At 57.1% G+C, this 22,091-nt stretch overlaps 1 protein-coding gene across 2 annotated transcripts in view; it reads left to right on the forward strand.

The window, feature by feature from the left end:
- ITGAV (integrin subunit alpha V) overlaps positions 1-18,379 on the forward strand; it is a 62,372-nt gene extending 43,993 nt beyond the window's left edge. For both annotated transcript variants that reach the window (XM_080668900.1, XM_080668899.1), the window contains exons 17-30: positions 1,346-1,500; positions 3,709-3,846; positions 5,921-5,988; positions 7,101-7,248; positions 7,991-8,083; positions 9,899-9,978; positions 10,594-10,674; positions 11,190-11,295; positions 11,862-12,020; positions 13,629-13,745; positions 14,880-14,993; positions 15,092-15,199; positions 15,642-15,764; positions 16,014-18,379. In XM_080668900.1, the coding sequence (XP_080525026.1) occupies positions 1,346-1,500; positions 3,709-3,846; positions 5,921-5,988; positions 7,101-7,248; positions 7,991-8,083; positions 9,899-9,978; positions 10,594-10,674; positions 11,190-11,295; positions 11,862-12,020; positions 13,629-13,745; positions 14,880-14,993; positions 15,092-15,199; positions 15,642-15,764; positions 16,014-16,109 (1,586 nt within the window). In that variant the 3' untranslated portion in view covers positions 16,110-18,379. The remainder of the gene's footprint in view (positions 1-1,345; positions 1,501-3,708; positions 3,847-5,920; positions 5,989-7,100; positions 7,249-7,990; positions 8,084-9,898; positions 9,979-10,593; positions 10,675-11,189; positions 11,296-11,861; positions 12,021-13,628; positions 13,746-14,879; positions 14,994-15,091; positions 15,200-15,641; positions 15,765-16,013) is intronic.
- Positions 18,380-22,091: the final 3,712 nt, after the last annotated feature.

Genomic DNA, 22,091 nt, shown 5'->3' on the forward strand with positions numbered 1-22,091 from the left:
CTGGGGGGCTGGGGCCGCGCGCAGTCGCTCCTGGAGTGAGTCCAGCGCCAGGCACTGCAGCAGTCCTTGGGTGGGAACTCGGCCGCGGGGAAAGAGGCCACTTGTTTGCTGAGCTGCCAGCAGTCCTGCTGAGCGAGCCTGCGGCCTCCAGGCCCAGCGCTGCCTGTGCGAGGCGGGGACCGGCCCATGGAATGAGCCGGGGGCTCCTGTGAACTCCGTCTTTAGGCCTCGGGGGGGCCCCGCTGGCTCTGAACGGGAGGTGGCTTAGGAGAGAGGAGGAGGCGCGGTCTGGGCCACTGAATGGTGGGTGCAGTGGTGCTGGTGCGTGTGGTGGTGCTAATGCGTGTGGTGGTGCGTGCGGTGGTGCTGGTGCGTGTGGTGGTGCGTGCGGTGGTGCGTGCGGTGGTGCGTGTGGTGGTGCTGGTGTGTGGCGTTCACGGGGAGCAGGGGGGCAGCCCTGGGGGGGGGAGAGGAGGCCCCCCACAGAGGAGAGGCGTGTCAGGGCCGTGGGAGGGCGTGCCTGGTGAGAGAGCACGGAGGGCGGGGGGGGGGGGGGCGGGTGGAGCAGAACCGGAAGCGAATAGCCCGGGCTCCACCCGAGGTGGGCCTGAAGCTCAGCGTTGGGAGAAGCTGGGAGAGACGCTGTGGCTGCAGGGGCCGCGCTCCCTCCCGGGAAGGCGCCCCTTCGGGCCCGGACCTTAGAGGCGCCCACCCGGACGCTGGCTTCACGCGGGGGCTGCACCGTCGCCCGCGGGTGACGCTGGACCCGAGCCGCTGCGTGTGGCCACGTGCTGCGTGACCCCCAGGCCCTTTCACGGCGGGCGGTCGTCCGGGGTCCCGCCCGGAGAGTTGCCAGTTTGCACGAAACGCTTGTCTGTCTGGGTCACGCGTCACCTGAGAGGGACCCGTTCAGGGACAGTGGGGGGAGTCGCTCGGGGACGCGGGGGTGGGGAGGGACGCACACGGCTCGCTCATCGCGGCGCTGACTCTAGCGGAGCGGGTGCCTCCGAGCCGCCATCGCGTGTCGTTTACACGGAGCTCCGCGGGCCTCCCTCCCCTCGAGCTGTTCCTCCGACCCGGCGGGGAGGTGTCCCTCTGCCCGAGTCCCTGTGACCTGACCCGGGGAATAGCTGGGTGGATTATGTCGTTAACGGTGGCACGTTTATTCCGAACGAATCCGTGTGGCCTCACCACGGAGCGTAGCATCCCGAGTGAGCCGGGGGGGGGGGGGGCATCTGTGCATGAGCCGGGGCGGGGGGGACATCTGTGCATGAGCCGGCGGGGGGGAGGGGGCCGGGGTGGTGTCCGCGGGGCCACGTTGGTTATAAACCTTTGGTTTGTGTAGACTTCCAGGTGGAGCTTCTTTTGGATAAACTCAAGCAAAAGGGAGCAATTCGCCGAGCACTGTTTCTCCATAACAGGTCCCCGGGCCACCCCAAGAACATGACCGTCTCCAGGGGGGGCCGCATGCAGTGCGAGGAGCTGGTGGCGTACCTGCGGGTGAGACCCCTCCCCCTCCGCCGTCTCTCCTCCTCTCCTGCCGTCTTCCTCCTCCTCGGGGCCGTGTTCACATTCCGATGTTCACATTCCGTACGTGTTCGTGCACCTGAAGAGCCACACTTGCTCACGTGCGTTCAGGCCACAGGGAGATGGGCGTGAGGAAGTGGGGCTCTTTCAAACGCCCCACCCGAGTAGCGGCCTCCTCCTCCTCCTCCTGGGAGACCACATACTCCCAAGCGCCTCCCCACAGCACCGTCTGTGGGGCGCAGGGCCCCCCTCCTGAGGGGATGTGTGGCTTCACAGGCCTCCCTCCAGAGACAAGAAAACTCTTCGGGAAACAACCTAACTTGACATGGAAAGAGACTAGACGGCAGGGGTGGGCAAACGTTTTGACTCGAGGGCCACCATGGGTTCTTAAACTGGACCGGAGGGCCGGAACAGAAGCATGGATGGAGTGTTTGTGTGAACTCATATAAATTCAAAGTAAAGGAGCGGAGGGGAGAGCAAGAGAACCCTCCGCTCTTTCGGCTCCGCGGGCCGGATAGAACAGCCGAACGGGCCGGATCCGGCCCGCGGGCCGTAGTTTGCCCACGGCCGGACTAGAACAAGAACAGCAGCAAGCAGAGCCCGAGTGTGCGGGAGGAAGGGAACAGGGACGGTCGGAGCAGAAAGGAGCGAAGCAGTCTACAGAACACGCACACGCCCAGCCGTGCGGCTCGGTGTGGGACGTCCACCCAGGCACCAGGGGGCTGGTTCCATGCCCGGTCAGGGCACAGGCCCGGGTTGCGGGCACGATCCCAAGGGCGGGGGGCGGGGGGCGTGCAGGAGGCAGCCTGTCAGTGCTCCTCATCATGGCTGTGGCATCGCTCTCCCTCTCTTTCCAAAATTAAAATAAAAGAAGCCCTAAAGGTTCCACCCAAAACTACCAGAACTGGTCCATGAATTCAGTTAAAGCGGCAGGATACAGAGTGGGTGCCCAGATGTCAGCGGCATTTTTATACGTTAAAAGTAGACTATCGGAAAGGGGAACTGAGAGGGCAGTCTCATTTACCATCGCACCGAAACCCCACAGCAACCTCGGAATAAATGTAACCGAGGATGTAAAGTCCTGTATCGGATAATGGTCAGACACAAAAGAAAACGGGCAAAATGCAAACACGGGGAAGCTTACACGGTGGCCGTGAGAACGGGGCCAGTGGCGGGATGGATAAGGCATCTGGCTACGGATCCAGAGATTCCAACAAGAGTATTGAATGGAAGGAAGCAAATCAGAACATTATGACTTAATTTTTATTTATTTTATTGATTTTTTACAGAGAGGAAGGGAGAGAGATAGAGAGTTAGAAACATCGATGAGAGAGAAACATCCATCAGCCGCCTCCTGCACACCTCCTACTGGGGATGTGCCCGCAACCAAGGTCCATGCCCTTGACCGGAATCGAACCCGGGGCCCTTCAGTCCGCAGGCCGACGCTCTGTCCACTGAGCCACATTGGTCAGGGCTGTCTGACCTAATTTTTAAATGGACAGGGAAAGCAAACTCAGGACCTTGCTGTTCAGAGACATGTACACGCTAACAAACGGCTGCAGGCAAGCACGGGAAGGGGCCTTAGCTCAGGACGGTGGTCACGCGGGGAAGGCAGAGGGATGAGGCGCTCCAGAGAGGACCACGGGGGTAGCTGACGCGATGGCAGTACTGTTCCGGTCACGGTATTGGGCGTGTGTTTTTAAAACATACGTGTTTATTTATTTTGGAGAGAGGAAGGCGAGGGATAGAGAGAGAGGAACATCGATGAGAGAGAAACATCATTGATCGGCTGCCTCCTGCACGCCCCACACGGGGAGTTGAGCCCGCAGCCCGGGCGTGTGCCCTGACCGGGAATCAGACCAGTGGCTTCTTGGATCGTAGGTCGACGCTCAACCACTGAGCCACACGGGCCAGGGTGGGCGTGTACTGGAGTGCTCGTTTTATGAACGCGCTCCGTGTGTTTTTGTGTGAATCAAATAATTACGTGGTAATGATAAATTGATTGTGTCCTCAGTGAATAGTAGTCTTTTTGGATGTTTCCTTCTTTTATAAGCCCCCGTTCACGGAGGGTTTGGGTAGAACGGGACCGAGATGCGTCACACAGCTGGCTGTGTCTCCGGCACGTACGGTCTCTCCGGGGAGTGTGACGTCCTCGTTAACGCGCGGCTGCTCCGTTTCTAGGACGAATCTGAGTTTAGAGACAAGCTCACTCCGATCACCGTTTTCATGGAGTATCGGTTGGACTACAGAACCGCCGCCGACGCCACGGGCCTGCGTCCCATCCTCAACCAGTTCACGCCCGCCAACCTCAGTCGGCAGGTACTGCGCCTCCTTAGCTTCTCCCCGGTCGGTCGTGCGCGTTAATTTCCTGACGGTCTTGCCGTGCGTATTTTAAATTAGCACAAGGATGGCTTTCATAACCTGGGGATTTCGGTCAAAGGAGTGAAAGGGGAAGGACTCAAGTGAGAGACATTGAAAGCCACTGAGAACTCGGATACGGAGGGAAAGGTGGGCTCACATCAAACAGTGAAATAATTCAAGGAAAAAACAAAACGCCAGTTCACGTAGTAGTTTAATATTTTGCTAAACAAGTTTAATATCTGTTTTGCCTTTGATTTAATTTAAAAAAATACACACACACACACACACATATATATATGTATAGTACTTTCTTTTCATAAAACCAAGTAAAGCGATAGAATGTCATACAGGCTGTATTACAGTATTTTCAGAAAATGTTATGTAAAACCATGTATTCAGGTATTATGATTGCATTTCCCATTTCTTCTTCTTTTATTGCATGTTCATATTTTTAGGTTCATATTTCTTCTTTTATAGGATTCTTTACCCTACATTTTGGTTGTTATTTTTTCTTTGTCTAACACTCTAACATCTCAAATACTCTTTTTTAAAAAAATATGTTTTTAAAAATTTTTTTTTAAATATATTTTATTGATTTTTTACAGAGAGGAAGGGAGAGGGAGAGAGAGTTAGAAACATCGATGAGAGAGAAACATTGATCAGCTGCCTCCTGCACACCCCCCACTGGGGATGTGCCCGCAACCAAGGTACATGCCCTTGACTGGAATCGAACCCGGGACCCTTCAGTCCGCAGGCCAACGCTCTATCCACTGAGCCAAACCAGCTAGGACAAAAAATATGTTTTTATTGATTTCAGAGAGAAAGGGAGAGGGAGAAAGATGGAAATATCCATGATGAGAGAGAATCATGGATCGGCTGCCTCCTGCACACCCCCCACTGGGGATCGAGCTCGCAACCCAGGCATGTACCCTGACCGGGAATCAAACCATGACCTCCTGGTTCGTGGGTGAATGCTCAACCACTGAGCCACGATGGCCGGGCTCAAATACTCTTTTTGTGTGTGGTTTGATAAAACTATACATGGTAGACGAGTAAGGCAAATTAAAATATATTCTAATATGCTTGTGTATTAAAATCCAAAGTCTTCCGTGATTTGTGTGTTTTAACGATGTGGTTTATATTTTATTTTGCATGTGGATACTTAGCATATGTGTGCGTCTAGGATGGTTTCCGTCCTCTCGCCACGTGGCTGTGCACGCTGGACTCCTGGTTCTCGGTGGCTATTCCCCGTGGCTGTTCCCTGTAGCTGTCCCCGTGGCTGTTCCCCGTGGCTGTTCCCTGTGCTGTTCCTGTGGCTGTTCCTGTGGCTGTTCCCCGTGGCTTGCTCTCTGAACTGCCCCTCTGTCCCCTCCTTCCTTTACACTCCGCAGCCGCGTTTCCATGATGTTGGCAGAACCGTAGTCTAATGGGAAACGCTAGAAGGAGTTAATTTTGCCCCAGATCACACACCTTAGCTAACAGCCGCTGAGCCCTCATTTACTTTTTTATTTTTATTGACTTCAGAGGAGAAGGGAGAGGGAGGCAGATAGAAACATCAACGATGCTCAGCTGCCTCCTGCACGCCCCGCACTGGGGATGGAGCCTGCACCCCGGCCATGTGCCCTGACCGGGAATCGAGCCGTGACCTCCTGGTCTATAGTTTGAGGCTCCGTCACCGAGCCACGCCAGCCTGGCTGAACCCTCATTTTTGACTGTCCCTTTCTCTTCCGTGTGACGCTTCATTCCACAACCGTAACAGCTCAACCGGGGATGGAGCGAACAGCGTCCACCTGGTCATCTTATGTCCGAGTCCTTTTCTTCTGTGCCATTCCTGGCCGTTCGCTGACCCGTGTAAAGGAAGGAGCCACGGGTCCTGTCTGTTAGCATGCGACGAAGTTGACGAATCCACGTACACGTATATACGTGTGCACATGAGTGTTCACGCGCTTCACGTGTAGTGGGACATGCCCCGCAGGTGTGACCCGCACCGCTCTCCCCTCGTGCAGGAGACATAAACGCTCCTCTCTCCTAGGCCCACATCCTCCTGGACTGCGGCGAAGACAACGTCTGCAAACCCAAGCTGGAGGTCTCCGTGGACAGGTGAGGCCTCTCTGCCCGTGACTCAGTCACAAGACGGCAGGTGGGGGAGCCCATGTCCCACCCCAGCGGCAGCGTGTCTGCGTGAGAACTGGTTACATTGGAGGGTGAGGCGTGATGGTTTGTGACGGCCAGGCTGCCGGCACTGAGCGTCAGAGCCGCGGGCGCTGAGTTCTCGCCAGCTGTGTAGGCGCCAGGCCTGGTGCCATCCCCCGCTGGGTCGTGTAAGAGGGCCACCACGTCCTCTATTTTTTTTTTTATAAATATATTTTATTGATTTTCCACAGAGAGGAAGGGAGAGGGAGAGAGAGTTAGAAACATCGATGGGAGAGAAACATCCATCAGCTGCCTCCTGCACACCCCCTACTGGGGATGTGCCCCCAACCAAGGTCCATGCCCTTGACCGGAATCGAACCCGGGACCCTTGAGTCCGCAGGCCGACGCTCTGTCCACTGAGCCACACCGGTTTCAGCACCACGTCCTCTTAGGACGCCTTTCGTCATCGGCCTCCTCCCGACGGGAGGAATCCCATCACATGTGCACGAGACACGACCACAAAGCGTTCTTGTGGGAATCGGGACAAACGAGCAATTCCGTGTTTTCCTAAACTCAGAGACTGAGCACGCCCCGAGACGTAAAATGCCGCCCGCGGTGGGTGTGCGCGGCGGGGAGGTGCCGTGGCGTCGGCCCTGTGCGCTCCGACGCGTGTGGGCTCTGCGCCGCGTGCCGGTCCGTTCCCTGTTGAGCTGGGCCAGGGGTGGGCAAACTTTCTGACTCGAGGGCCACCATGGGTTCTTCAACTGGACCGGAGGGCCGGAACCAAAGCATGGATGGAGTGTTTGTGTGAACGAATATAAATTCAAAGTAAAGGAGCGGAGGGGAGAGCAAGAGAACCCTCCGCTCTTTCGGTTCCGCGGGCCGGATAGAACAGCCGAACGGGCCGGATCTGGCCCGCGGACCGTAGTTTGCCCACGGCTGAGCTGGGCCGTCGTGTAAATGCCCCGGGACGCTGGGAGGGTGTCGGTGCTGCTGTCTGCGTGCCTGTGTCCTGTCCCATGGACGGCTGCGCTGCCCCACGCAGCCTGTCTGACGGCCGGGCCTGTGTCGCCCCGCAGAGACCAGAAGAAGATCTACATCGGGGATGACAACCCGCTGACCCTCATGGTGAAGGCGCAGAACCAGGGCGAAGGCGCCTACGAGGCGGAGCTCACCGTGGCCCTCCCCCCGCAGGCCGACTTCATCGGCGTCGTCCGCAACAGCGAGGTGAGCGCGGCCTCCGTGACCCGGGGCAGCCCAGGTCCCCGTGCCCCGGGGGCTCCCCGAGCGGTGCGTGCCTGCCCAGCCCGCCCCCCGAGGCTGCACGGCCGGCCAGCGTGCCTGTCCCCCGCCCCCTGGCCAGCTCCTGCCCTGCGTCAGGCTCTGGCAGGGCATGGTGGGCATGGCCAGCCGAGGGCCCGGAGCCAGTCGGGCAGAGGGTGCCCTGGCCTGGCCTTCGGACTCGGGCCTTCAGAGGCTGGGGTCGCGTGTCTGCGTCCAGGACCTGCCACAAGGGCTTCCGCTTGTGCGTGTGGCCCTGCGCACACCTGGCCTCTGCCTGACTCGCCCGTGTGCTCAGATGCGTGCACTTGCCTGTCCAGCAGGGACTGGAATGTCTGACTGCGTGACACTGTCTAGGGCAGGCGTCCTCAAACTACGGCCCGCGGGCCACATGCGGCCCGCCGAGGACATGGATCCGGCCCGCCGGGGGCCGCTGCCTGTCCTGCTTAGCAGCCGACGCGTCCCGGGCCCGCAGTGCGCATAGGAATTTGTTCATCGTTTTTTTTTTTTAAACTATAGTCCGGCCCTCCCACGGTCTGAGGGACAGGGAACTGGCCCCCTGTGTAAAAAGTGTGAGGACCCCTGGTCTGGGGACTCTTAGTCTCATGGTTTCTGCTTTCTCCCTTTTTCTTTTTTTGTCATTAACTTACTTTCCTCGTAACCCTTTCTCCTTGTCTGTCTGTCCCAGGCCCTGGCGCGACTTTCCTGTGCCTTTAAGACAGAAAACCAGAGCCGGCAGGTGGTGTGTGACCTGGGGAACCCCATGAAGGCCGGGACCCAGGTGAGACGTTTTAATTACATGCGAGTGTTTATCTTCTAAAGCAGGCGTCCTCACACGACGGCCCGCGGGCCACAGGCGGCCGCCGAGGACATGGATCCGGCCCTCCGGGGGCCGCTGCCTGTCCTGCTCAGCAGCCGACGCGTCCCGGCCCGCAGTGCGCATAGGAATTTGTTCATAGTTTTTTTTTAAACTATAGTCCGGCCCTCCCACGGTCTGAGGGACAGTGAACTGGCCCCTGTTTAAAAAGTCTGAGGACCCCTGTGGAAGTAGTACTTTTTTTTTCCCTCCCCCTGGGGGTTTGTCTACGATAAATTCTTTTTTTTTTTTTTTTAAATATATTTTATTGATTTTTTACAGAGAGGAAGGGAGAGGGATAGAGAGTTAGAAACATCGATGAGAGAGAAACATCGATCAGCTGCCTCCTGCACACCCCCTACTGGGGACATGCCCGCAACCAAGTTACATGCCCTTGACCGGAATCGAACCTGGGACCTTTCAGTCCGCAGGCCGACGCTCTACCACTGAGCCAAACCGGTTTCGGCGATAAATTCTTTTTTAAAAAATATATTTTATTGATTTTTTACAGAGAGGAAGGGAGAGGGATAGAGAGTTAGAAACATCGATGAGAGAGAAACATCAATCAGCTGCCTCCTGCACACCTCCTACCGGGGATGTGCCCGCAACCAAGTTACATGCCCTTGACCGGAATCGAACCCGGGACCTTTCAGTCCACAGGCTGACGCTCTATCCACTGAGCCAAACGGGTTTTGGCTACTATAAATTCTTTAAATAAACACTTCAAAATGGTGCCTTTCCGTGGGTTTTGATTTCGAGGGCCGTGATCGGCAGATGCTCGAACCACGGAGCCATCGGCCAGGGCTCACGCGTGTTGAACACAACGTCCCGTGGACAGGTGGCGCGTGCTTCTGTCGCCTTCCTGTTTCTCGGTCTCTAGCTTCCCCACTCGCAGCTCCTCCAGTCCCGACCACCCCAGGTGGTTTCCCTTCTTCCGCTCCGGCTGTGGAACGCGGGAGGCAGTTGGACGAAAGGCTTATTTTTTTTTTTTTAATATATTTTATTGATTTTTTACAGAGAGGAAGGGAGAGGGATAGAGAGTCAGAAACATCGATGAGAGAGAAACATCGATCAGCTGCCTCCTGCACACCTCCCACTGGGGATGTGCCCGCAACCAAGGCACATGCCCTTGACCGGAATCGAACCCGGGACCCCCCAGTCCGCAGGCCGACGCTCTATCCACCGAGCCACACCGGTTTTGGCCGAAAGGCCTTTTTAGGTGTCGTTGACACGAACCCGAAGCCGGCTTCCTCGCCTCCCCTCACGTTCCCGCCCGCAGGAGTCGGGCGCTTGGTGTGGAGCGCGGCGAGCTGCGGGGAGTCGGGGCTGGCCCCGCCCGGGCCTCCTGAGTCCACTCCTGCGCTCATGAACCGTCCACTCCTTCCTGCCCCGTCACACACGTGCAGGGCTCGCTTCCTGCAGGCAGATCACTGTGCCTCGTTACTTCCTCCCACTGAATGAACGGACGTTGACTTTTTCGTTCTGGGGGGAGGCGGGGGGTGTTACGAGGAGGTGGAATTACCATTCAGAACCGTTGTTCCTCAGGCCCCATATGGGCCGGCCCAGGCCGTCCTAAAAGAGGTTTGCGTGGAAGATCCGACGTAATGACCCTTGTTAAGGCCCTTCCGGGTCCTTGCAAGCGCAGAAGAACGCGATTAGGACTTTCTTTTGTATTGGACGTTGGACTGTCACGAATGGGACCTGATTTTACTGACATCACCCCCTCCCCTGCCCCGTCAGCTCCTCGCCGGCCTCCGGTTCAGTGTGCACCAGCAGTCAGAGATGGACACGTCGGTGAAGTTCGACCTACAGATCCGAAGGTATGACACGGCCTCTCCGCTTTTTCTGTTGAGTTCGTTGGGGGACTGAAACCACCTTTTCAGTGTATAACGGTGGGGGAAATATTTGTTAAAAAGGGTATGTAATGTAATTTAATATGCGATAGAATAGACCGGTGGTCGGCAAACTCATGAGTCCACAGAGCCAAATACCAACACGACAACGATTGAAATTTCTTTGGAGAGCCACATTTTTTAAACGTAAACTTCTTCTAACGCCACTTCTTCAACATAGACTCGCCCAGGCCGTGGTATTTTGTGGAAGAGCCACACTCCAGGGGCCAAAGAGCCGCCTGTGGCTCGCGAGCCGCAGTGTGCCGACCACGGGAATAGACTAACACTTCCTTACCTGATTATGCCCCTTTAAAATCATTGTTTATATCATAAGAATGACTTTGTCAGTTTGAGTTTATGAAACAAAACGTAGAGTTAAGTAAAACTTGGAATTAAGTGCTCATGAAAATGATGGATTTAGATGTTTTTCATTTCTTCGTTGCTTTTCCTTTGCTCGTTTTGGGTGTCCCTGCCCTGGCCTCCCGCGATCTTGGTGGGTGGGGATGGTGTCAGTTCGGTGCTGAGGGTGTTTTTCTCTTCCAGCTCCAATCTCTTCGATAAAGTCAGCCCCGTGGTGTCGTACAGAGTTGACCTGGCTGTGCTGGCGGCGGTGGAGATCCGAGGGTCAGTGTGGTCACCGAGGAGCGTCGCGCCTTCTCACGGCTTAAGCCACTTCAGAAGTGGTTGGTTAGCCTTCACCTGGGGACATCTTCCCCCCGAGTTTTCGAGAGCGTGGAAGGGAGGGGAGCGGGGAGAGACGGAGAGAGAAAGCATCGATGTGACGGAGACACCGGGATGGTTGCCTCCCGCACGCACCTCCGCCGGGTCCAGGGATCCAACCTGCAAGCCGGGTGCATGCCCTTGACTGGGATCCAACCCGTGACCTCCAGGGCGCAGGGCCGGCGCGCTAACCACTTACCCACACCAGCCAGGTTACCTTTGGAAAGTAAAGCCTCGGCCCCTCGCTGCTTCGGGTTGCAGGCGCAGCGCTTTTTGAAAGTTAGGTCTGGGGGAAAGGGGGGTGGGAGCAAAAAAAAAGAATGAAGTGAGGTCTGCTTTTCTCCTTTGGGTGCAGGGCGCTCTGGGAGACGAACCGACTGTCCCTTTGATATTCGCGGTGGGTTTCCTTGGTCATTTAGGGTCTCGAGTCCTGACCACGTCTTCCTCCCGATCCCCAACTGGGAGCACAAGGAGAACCCCGAGACCGAGGAGGACGTGGGGCCGGTGATCCAGCACATCTACGAGGTGCGCGGGGGCTGGGGGGGGGCCTTCCGCGGGTCCCTCGGGGGCGCACAGAGGGGACCGGCGACTCTGGAAAGACGCGTCTGTCTGCGTTTTAGGGAAACTGAGCTGGTGTGACTCTGCACCGGGGCGGGGGGTGGGGGTGCTGTGAATGGTTCCTGCGTCATCGTCATTAGCCACGTCGCTTCACGTGGCTGCAGAGCGCCGTCAGCGCCCGTGCTTGTCTAAAACCCGTTCGTGCTGCTGGAATGGGGCCGCAGGTCCCGAGCATTCTCATGGGGACACTGCAGACCCGACCTGGTGTCTGCCGGACGGGCGTTTTCCATGCCGTCTTTCATCAGCAGCGTGCCCGCACCTTCCTCTGGGTTTATATCTTCATCCTGGCCGCCCCCCGAGCAGATGCCGCGTTTGGTCCCTGTGGCATAGCAACAGGCGTGTGGTGACCCGAGCGTCACCGTGGAGACGCTCTGCTTCCGCTCTTGTTGCTAGGGCCGCTGCAGGCGGGAGGGGAGGGGCGCTGTGGGATGGAGCGTGGCCGGACCGAGGTTTCCGTCTTCCTGCCCCCGTAGCTGAGGAACAACGGCCCCAGCTCCTTCAGCAAGGCCATGCTGACCCTGCAGTGGCCCCACAAGTACCACAACAGCACGCTGCTCTACATCCTCCAGTACGACGTGGACGGGCCCATGAACTGCACGGCCGACACGGAGATCAACCCCCTGAGGATCAAGGTAGGGCCCGTGGCGGCTCATCGCCCGGCGGGTTCCATCGCTTTTCCCCTAAACCAGTGGTCGGCAAACTCCTTCGTCCACAGAGCCAAATACCAACAGCACGACGACTGACATTTCTTTGGAGAGCCACGTTTTTTAAACGTAAACTTCTCCTAACGCCACTTCTTCAACATAGACTCGCCCAGGCCGTGGTATTTTGTGCAAGAGCCACACTCAAGGGGCCAAAGAGCCCCAGTTTGCCGACCACGGCCCTAAACCGACCCAAGAAATGCATGAAATGAAGCAACTCTTTTCATCCACAGCCTGTTCTGCAGACCGGTTATAGTTTATCACCAGGGCACTGAGGGTGAAATGGCTTGTTTGCATAATGCGTGAGGGCTAATTCTCTGGAGCCCTGGGGCGCCATGTCTCTGTGGGGTGTTCAGTGACCTCTGGAGGTATTCTTTTTTTTTTTTTTTAATGTTGTTGTTATTGATTTTAGAGAAGGGAGAGGAAGAGGGAGAGAGCGATAGAAACATCATTGATAAGAGAGAACCACTGATTAGCTGCCTCCTGCACATCCCCTACCTAGGGATCGAGCCTGCAACCCGGGCATGTGCCCTTGACCGGAATCGAACCTGGGACCCTTCAGTCCGCAGGCCGACGCTCTATCCACTGAGCCAAACCAGCCAGGGCTGAAGATATATATTTTTTTAATTTATTTTATTGATTTTTTTACAGAGAGGAAAGGAGAGGGAGAGAGTTAGAAACATCAATGAGAGAGAAACATCGATTAGCTGCCTCCTGCACACCCCTGACTGGGGATGTGCCCGCAACCAAGGTACATGCCCTTGACCGGAATCGAACCTGGGACCCTTCAGTCCGCAGGCCGACGCTCTATCCACTGAGCCACACCGGCCAGGGCTGAAGATATTCTTTTTAAATGTGAACTGTGGGGAGAGAGGAAGTGAGAGGGATAGAGAGAGAGAAACATCACGGATTGGCTGCCTCCTGCACGCCCCACACTGGGGGTGGAGCCCACAGCCCAGGCCTGTGCCCTGACCGGGAATCGAACCATGACCTCCTGGTTCGGGGGTCGGTGCCCCACCCTGAGCCAGGCTGGCCGGGGTCAGGAGGTCCGAAGTGACCGATCTGACTTTGGTCCATCGCACTGTGGTTTGTCCCCATACGATACAGTGTCAGGGTGCTCTGTTGTTGCCATTTTGTCTTTGGGGAGAAGATACCACGTTTCACGGCTGGTTCTCTGGGTTAGGGCCCTAGAAACGTGGCGTTTTGTGGGGTTCTGTAGACTTTGGGGGACAGCCCTCTCCCGCCCAGCACACACGCGGCGCCCTGTGAACATGCAGGCTCCTCCGGCAGAGAGGGGGGGTCGTCAGGGTCCCCTCCAGGCTGCGCCAGGGGCAGAGGTCAAGGCCAGGCCCAGGCGGCCTTCTCTGACCCATTCAGGACGCGTCCTCACTTCCTGTGCTTCCCGCACGTGTATGAGGTCGCGGACTGCCCGTCACGCCGTGTTCCGTCCCGTGTTAATGACCCCCGACCGTTGGTGCGACAGGGGGGCCGGGAGCTGCTTTCCGTGACGACGTGTCACCGTTTACCATGTGACCCCAGGTCTCAGGTTCGCAGCCGGCGGCGGAGAAGAACGACAGTGTCGCCGGGCAGGGCGAGCGCAGCCACCTCGTCACCAGGCGGGACCTCGCCCAGAGCGAAGGGGGCGTCCACACGCTGGTGAGTGCCGCGGAGCGGACAGGGCGGGCGCGACGCTGGAACGGACGCCGAGGAGCGTCTCGGAAGCAGCGGCCGCTGTCTGCATGCCCCGCAGTCCTCCCTCCTCACCCGCGTCCCCGGACGGCCGCAGCGGCCACTGTCTGCATGCCCCGCAGTCCTCCCTCCTCACCCGCGTCCCCGGACGGCCGCAGCGGCCACTGTCTGCATGCCCCGCAGTCCTCCCTTCTCACCCGTGTCCCCGGACGGCCGCAGCGGCCACTGTCTCCATGCCCCGCAGTCCTCCCTCCTCACCCGTGTCCCCGGACGGCCGCTGTCTCCATGCCCCGCAGTCCTCCCTCCTCACCCGCGTCCCCGGACGGCCACAGCGGCCGCTGTCTGCATGCCCCGCTGTCCTCCCTCCTCACCCGCGTCCCCGGACGGCCGCTGTTCTTCACGGGGCCCGTCGCTGCAGCTCGCTCATGAGAGAGTCGCTGCTCCACCATGCTGGTCTGTTCTCTGTTAACTCACCCCTTTCTTGGTCTCACCCTAATCTTGGAGGCTTTAGTGCAAAAACAGCAGGAAAATCCCAGAGACCTCAGCAAAAACATATGGAACAATATTTGAAATTTTAACAGTTCAGCATGCCTGGCCGGCATGGCTCCGTGGTGGAGCGCCAACCTCTGAACCAGGAAGTCAAGGGCACATGCTCAGGTTGCCGGCTCGATCCCCAAGTGGGGGGGCGTGCAGGAAGCAGCCGATCAAGGATTCTCTCTCGTCATTGATGTTTCTCTCTCTCTCTCTCTCTTCCTCTGAAATCAAGCATATCTAATGAAAGGGTAATATGCAAATTAACCGTCACTCCATCACAACGGTGGCACCCAGTCCTCTCAGCCCCACCAGAGTCCCCCAGTCCCGGGGCAGGGCGGGGGCGGGGGGGTGGCCGCTGAGAGCGGGCAGCGTGAGCGGCCTGGTGGAACGCGGATGGGCCTCTGGGCCGCGGAGAGCCCCTGGGCAGCGGGCATAGAGTGGCCAGGCCCTGCAGAGAGCTACGGGCACACGGATTCGTGCGCAGGGCTACTAGTAAAGATATACCCTAAAAAGGCTGCAGAGGGGGCGGTGACCTTGTCGTGCGACACCGTGACGTCTCGTTGGCAGGGCTGCGGGGTGGCGGAGTGCTTGAAGATCGTCTGCCAGGTGGGGCGTCTGGACCGCGGGAAGAGCGCCATCCTGTACGTGCGGTCGCTGCTGTGGACCCAGACCTTCATGAACGTGAGTTCCCCGGGGCGCGGCCCGAGCAAACTTCCCTCTCGTTTTCCCAAGAAATAAAAAAAAAAAAAAAACGCCCGACACGCCTGTCCCTTCCGCAGAAGGAGAACCAGAACCGCTCCTACTCCCTGAAGTCGTCCGCTTCCTTCAGCGTCATTGAGTTTCCCTACAAGAATCTTCCCATCGACGACATCTCCAACTCCACCCTCGTAGGTCGCGGGCGTGGGCGAGCGGGGCGGATGCGCTCGGCTTCGCGCCGTAGACGTGTTCCGTTTACGTTAAAGTGACTAAGAGTCGCTCGATCGGATTATTAATTAGTAAGCCAGGAAGTTGGAAATTCCGAGAAGTGAGGGCATTTTAAAGATCTTTAATTGGAGGATTGAAAATGGGACCAGCACGTCACCAACTGGATCGGATTGTCTGAAAACCGTTTGAGAGGTGACCGAAGCTGGGAGTTTGTGTGTGTGTGTGTGTGTGTGTGTGTGTGTGTGTGTGTGTGTCTGCTGTCGATAACCAGATGTTTAATCGTAACTTCTCATACACAATAAAAGGAAAGACTGTAAACGCCATTAAAACAGAGCAGGCATTCGGGTAGTTGCTGACTCAGCCGGTGAGCTGTTCTTAAGACCCCAAGCCTTCTTTCCCCGACAGGTCACCACGGACGTCACCTGGGGCATCCAGCCGGCGCCCATGCCTGTCCCGGTGTGGGTGATCATCTTGGCGGTTCTGGCGGGGCTGCTGCTGCTGGCGGTCCTGGTGTTTGTGATGCACCGGGTAAGGAATGGACGTAGGGAAAGGGGGGGCGGGGGGCAGGAAGAACGGGGCAGGAGGGAAGGGAAGGAGGAGGAGGAGGAGGAGGAGGGAAGAAGGAAGGGGAGGAGGACGGGGTCTTGGATGATGACGATGCGCCGTGAGCACCGCAGATGATGCGAAGGAAGCGGTTCCTTGGGGATGCTACAGGCCCTTGGATACTTGGATGTCCGCCCCCCACGGCGGTAACGGTCTTTTTTCGTCAACCGGCAGATGGGCTTTTTCAAGCGCGTGCGGCCGCCTCAAGAGGAGCCGGAGAGGGAACAGCTCCAGCCGCACGAAAATGGCGAAGGGAACTCGGAAACCTAACGGGGGCGGTTCGGGCCACGCAGCCCCTGCCCCAGGAGGATGGCCGGGGTCATCACAGGCCCCGGTTCCCTTCGCGAGGACCGGGTCACCGCTGCCGCCCGGGGCGTCCGCCGCTGGAGGAGAGCGATGACTGTCAGGCTGCTCGCCATCAATAAGTTGACGTGTGCGTCTAGGTGTCTGAATAGTGCAATGTCACGTGATAGTTCGTCCGTGTCCGTGAGACTGGCCGTCGGCGGCTCACGCTTTCTGTAACATGGTACCTCCTCCTGCAGCGACTGTCTCTGGATGGTGTGTTGGGTTTCGTTGTCTGTTGCTGTAGTTGCTCTGAAGCAATTCCTGTCTGGACCCGAGCATCCACATCGTTTGCACAGGGACTCAATGTTAACACACATCACACTACAGGCGAGTTTTGAGCTACTAAAGACTTCGTAACTCCGTGAACTTGGGTTTTAACCTTACCTACGTTTATTACCTACATCAGAATCCTTTCCTGGAATAGCAGATAGGGATAGTGTTTTGACTTACTACGAAATTCGGGTACGTGTTGTTAAATTTTTATTTATATTTGCTCCCCAGTCCATTGTGTTACACTGTCATTATTTAAGTGTACGCTGTATTTCCCATCCTTTCAGTCAACCTGTGCTGGAAATTCGTTCTTAAATCAGAAACACCTCTCGTGGAGCAGCTTGGTTTCAGCGGAGCATCGCGGTCTTAAATCCACGTGGAGTTGGAAATCATTTATTCCATTGTATTACCCTGGCCATTTACAATACAAAAAAAAAAAAAAAAAAGCGTTTTAATTTAAAAGCCACGTTGGTAGTTCTCCGATAGAGTTGCTTATCCATAGTATGTTCTTAGATTGGAGCGAGTGTGTAGCCGGGATTAATTTATTTTCCTGCTGTGCGTGACCTTACACGTCCCCGGCTGTTCCTGAGGAAGGTCCAGGTCAGCGAGGAGCCTTCACGCCCACAGGACCCTGCACCCGCCTCGCCGTCCCCGCCTTCGGAGCGAGGTGTGACGTGTGAAACCAGCCTCAGCTCTCAGAGTCATTTTTAAAAAAGGTACTTTTATAAGCAGTTCAGGTTCCTGGGAAGATTTTTAAAGCTTCCTTGGGTTTATTACCGTAAATTACTTTTCTAGGAGTTTTTTATCAAAGCTGCACAGGGTGTTTTCTGCCTGCAGGGCGAGGCATTCTGGAGGCACGTGGGACCCACTCCCAGCTCCTCGGAGCCTGGCCGCCGTGACGGTCACAGCTATTTCTGTGCAGTCGCATCGTGGGGTGCATTGGAAATGGAGGGGTCAGTGCCTCTTGAACGGCTGTCTTCGTTAGGCGATGATAAGCATTTCCCTGAAAGAACTGACTATTTTTCTGTTTTTAAAGACAGTGGGGATGTACCCCGCCGTGACCTGTGTACAGATCAGGCCCCACGCAGCCATACATGAGAGGCGCATGGGGGTGAGTTACACAGGATCGGAGGCGCAGGGCCCCGCAGTTCGCTTCAGTGCATTTCAAAGCGAATAGCTTTGGTAGGATGGGTTTCATGAGTAGCTCAGGAGAGCTTCGTCACCTGCAGTTAGTACTTTTATTACCAACAGATTTCCTGTTTTTAAAGAAAAAAAAAAAAAAAAAACACACGTTTCTCCGAGGGCCTGCCACGAGGCAGCCGCCAGGTCGCTCTGTAATGACTTTCCCCGTTCCCCCCACCCCCGCGCCCATGGTCATTCCCCCCGAAACGACCGGCTAGGTGGAGATCCCCTCTGTCCGGCAAGGTCTGCCTTTCCTTTGGCGCAGCCGTTCCCCGTGGGGCCCCTGTCCCGAGGTCGAAGGCTGCCTCGCTGGAACGGAACGTGATGTTTCAGATCGCCTTGGTGAGCTGTGGTCTCGGGCAGTAGCATTTTCCTCTAAAAATGAGAATTTATAGCTCTAAAAAATACGGTGGAAGTCTCATTGGAGAGCCTCGTTGGGGAGGGAAACGTGTGGATTCTTCTTACCTGAAAGTAGCAGGTCAATATATTTGGTTAAAATGTTAAAAAAAAAAAAAAAACCTATGAAAACGATTTTCATTTTCAACTATTTTCATTGCTATTGTGTTATTTATTGAGAAGGAAAACCCAGTTGGAGCATACAGTTCTTGTGATCTGATTCGGTTTAAAAGCACGTGAGGGAGGTCCATAACATGTAAAGCATTTGTTATTGGTAAGAAACACCGATATTATCGTTGACTTCTTATGTCGGCTTTCATTTGAGAATTAATATTTTGAAAAACGTCTGTATGAGAGACATTCTTTCCTTTCCTTTACCTTTCTCTTGCGATGGTGATAATAATTCTGATTGAGTTCTTAATTCTGACGTGTACAACAATCAAAACACTTGTGCCACAATTACACCTGCGTTATGAAACCGTTATTCGTGGTTCGTTCTCATTCATACTTTTCTAGAAAGAGCACACGTAAGAAGAGAGGCTGCTGCTTCCTAAGAGGCTGTGGGCGGTTTTTCCAGCGAACCCTGACCCTGAGGGGGCCCTTCTGTGGGTGAGCAGTGTGGCGAGCTCAGCGGGTCATGAGGCACACGGTTCGGGAGGCGGCAGGCGCTCCTGGGGCAGGGGCAGCGCCCGGCACGGTGAGGACCAAGCCTCTCGGGTCCCTGGGCCTGGCCCGGTGCCACCTGCTTGTAGGTGGTAGTTTTTGTTTGTTTGTTTGTTTTTTTATATTTTATTGAATTTTTACAGAGAGGAAGGGAGAGGGATAGAGAGTTAGAAACATTGATGAGAGAGAAACATTGATCAGCTGCCTCCTGCACACCCACTACTGGGGATGTGCCCGCAACCAAGGTCCATGCCCTTGACCGGAATCGAACCCGGGACCCTTCAGTCCGCAGGCCGACGCTCTATCCACTGAGCCACACCGGTTAGGGCTTGTAGGTGGTAGTTTGATAAATAAAAAATATGTAAAATTGGAAGATGGAATATAGGGTCCAACATGGTGAATGACATGACTCACCCCTCAGCGTGCTGGCGCGTCACCCCTTCGACTGGCGGCCGTGAGGGTGGGCCATGCTGGCGGCTCACCGTGACTCCTGGTACGGACGGGCTTTCCCGGGGGGAGTCCCTGTCGCTGTCCTCGGGTGCCATGTCACAGCGTAACCAGGCCCAGAGGGTCTCCCGGCAGCAGGGGCTCAGTGACCCCAAACTGAATGGAGATGGGTCAGCGCTTGCTTAGCGGGAAGGCGAGGCTGCGGGCCATGCAGGGAAGTCCCTGGGGCCGGTCCCTCCCGCGTGTTCCTGCGGCTGGACACGACCCCCCTGGGGTCTGAAACTCTGCCATCTCCTGACGTGATGGGGAAGCCGGGGAGCCGGTCCCTGTGGTCGCTCCGTGCACCGGGCGAGGCCAGCGCGTGCTCTAACCCGGCGGGGCTCGCTTGCTCCGAGCTGGGCCGGCCCGGTGTTCGGGTGCCCGTGTGTAACAAGTGACCAACCCCCAATAAATGGGCCGCAGGTGCCATGTCTGTGGACAGACTTCCTTCGGTGACGCTTGGCTTTCTCACTCACGGGCGAGCAGGAGTGACCGCGGAAAGGCCGCCTGCGTGACGTGCTCCCCTCCTGCCTGAATTCTGAAGGTGCTGGCCAGGACGGGGGGCAGCAGAGCGGGTGTAGACAGACCGATGGACGCACCCGCCTGGAGCCAGGGCAGGAGGGCTGGAAATGAGCAGCCCCCGTGGGCCAGGGCGGCGTCTAACCAGGTACCGAGGAGTCTGGGGGGAGGACGGGCAGACAGCACACTGGATGCCGGCCCGGCCGGCGTGGCTCAGGGATGGAGCGTCGACCTGGGAACCAGGAGGTCAGGGTTCCATCCCGGGCAGGGCACAGGCCCGGGTTGCGGGCTCCATCCCCGGTGTGGGGTGTGCAGGAGGCAGCCGATCCACGATTCTCATCATTGATGGTTGGGACTGATGTTTTTATCACTCCATCCCTCTTCCTCTCTCTAAAAATCAGTAAAAACATTTTAAAAGTATATTAAAAAAAAAAAGAGAAGGAACTCTTACCTTTAAAAAATATATATCGGAAGCCAAAAAGCTTCTGAATTGGATCAAAAGTAGAACCTACAGTGTTGGAAGCTCAGTGGACCCCAGACGGGAACTCACAGAGAGCCGGACACGTCCTGGCCCAGCTGCTGAGACAGGTGAGAGGGGGCACCTATCGGCAGGACTGTCCCGGCTCCCGTCCCGCTCGGGGGGCACCTATCGGCAGGACTGTCCCGGCTCCTGTCCCGCTCGCTCGGGGGGCACCTATCGGCAGGACTGTCCCGGCTCCTGTCCCGCTCGCTCGGGGGGCACCTATCGGCAGGACTGTCCCGGCTCCTGTCCCGCTCGCTCGGGGGGCACCTATCGGCAGGACTGTCCCGGCTCCTGTCCCGCTCGCTCGGGGGGCACCTATCGGCAGGACTGTCCTGGCTCCTGTCCAGCTTGGATGGGGGGGTGAGGCTTGGGTCCTGATCTCCCTCGGGTGCAGGTGTCTGCGCGGAGCGGGGGAACGAAAGAAACCAGTTCTCTGCTCCCAACACCACGTGGTGGGACAGGCGTCTGACAACAATGACAGACGTTCGGGTTTAAAGAAGGAAAAAGTCCCTGATCCCAAGCAGTCTGAGAAGGGGGGGGGGGGGGGGGAGGGGGCAGGGGCGGGGACAGCCTCCAGTTAGTGTGACATGGTTCTGTGAGGAATTCTCTAGCTTGTGGGCCCACAGGGAGTCCCCCTCCCCCCATGAAGGGTCCACACGGAGCCCCCCTCCCCCATGAAGGGTCCACACGGAGTCCCCCTCCCCCATGAAGGGTCCACACGGAGTCCCCCTCCCCCATGAAGGGTCCACACGGAGTCCCCCTCCCCCATGAAGGGTCCACACGGAGCCCCCCCTCCCCCATGAAGGGTCCACACTGAGTCCCCCTCCCCCATGAAGGGTCCACACGGAGCCCCCCTCCCCCCATGAAAGTGTCCACACGGGGTCCCCCTCCCCCATGAAAGTGTCCACACGGGGTCCCCCTCCCCCATGAAAGTGTCCACACGGGGTCCCCCTCCCCCCATGAAAGTGTCCACACGGGGTCCCCCTCCCCCCATGAAAGTGTCCACACGGGGTCCCCCTCCCCCATGAAGGGTGCGCACGGAGTCCCCCTCCCCCCATGAAGGGTCCACACGGAGCCCCCTCCCCCATGAAGGGTCCACACGGAGCCCCCCTCCCCCATGAAGGGTCCACACGGAGCCCCCCTCCCCCATGAAGGGTCCACACGGAGCCCCCCTCCCCTATGAAGGGCAGCTGTGCCCACAGGGGTGCCCTCTGCTTTGCTGTCCTGTGGACCAGCTGGCGGTGCTCCTCCTGCGGATGCAAAGCTCAGGGGAGCGGGGGAGGGGGGTCCCCGGCGGGCGCTGGAGCACACTCGCCATTCCACTCGCCATCCGTGGGCAGTGTGTGTGGGCTCCCTATCTGCTCCGTTAGTTGATGGGTCTGATTCCACGTCATGTCCATGCTGTTGGCACTGCTTTGTTTTTATTTATTTATTATTTATTTATTTATATTTTATTTAATTTCAGAGAGGAAGGGAGAGGGAGAGAGAGAATCAAACATCAACCACGGACCGGCTGCCTCCTGCACGCCCCCCACTGGGGATGGAGCCCGCAACCCGGGCCTGTGCCCCTGACCGGGAACCCAACCGTGACCTCCTGGTTCATGGGTCAAGGGTCAACCACTGGGCCACGCCTGGGGGCAGGGTATGGTCTCCAGTTTTGTGGTTTTTTTGCTCAGGGTTGCTTTGGCTGCTCATGGTCTTGTGGTTTCCTATGAATCTTAGGGCTAAAAAAAGCATTTCTGTGGAAAATGCCCCTGACATGTTGAAAGGGACTGAGTGACCCTACAGACGCCTTAGGGGGTGCGGACTCGTCAGCAACGTCCCTCCCTGCAGCCGAGAGCAGGGGTGCCGGGTGCTGTCCCGGACCT

Source organism: Plecotus auritus (genome assembly GCF_963455305.1).
Source record: "Plecotus auritus genome assembly, chromosome: 5".
Lineage (NCBI taxonomy): Eukaryota > Metazoa > Chordata > Mammalia > Chiroptera > Vespertilionidae > Plecotus > Plecotus auritus.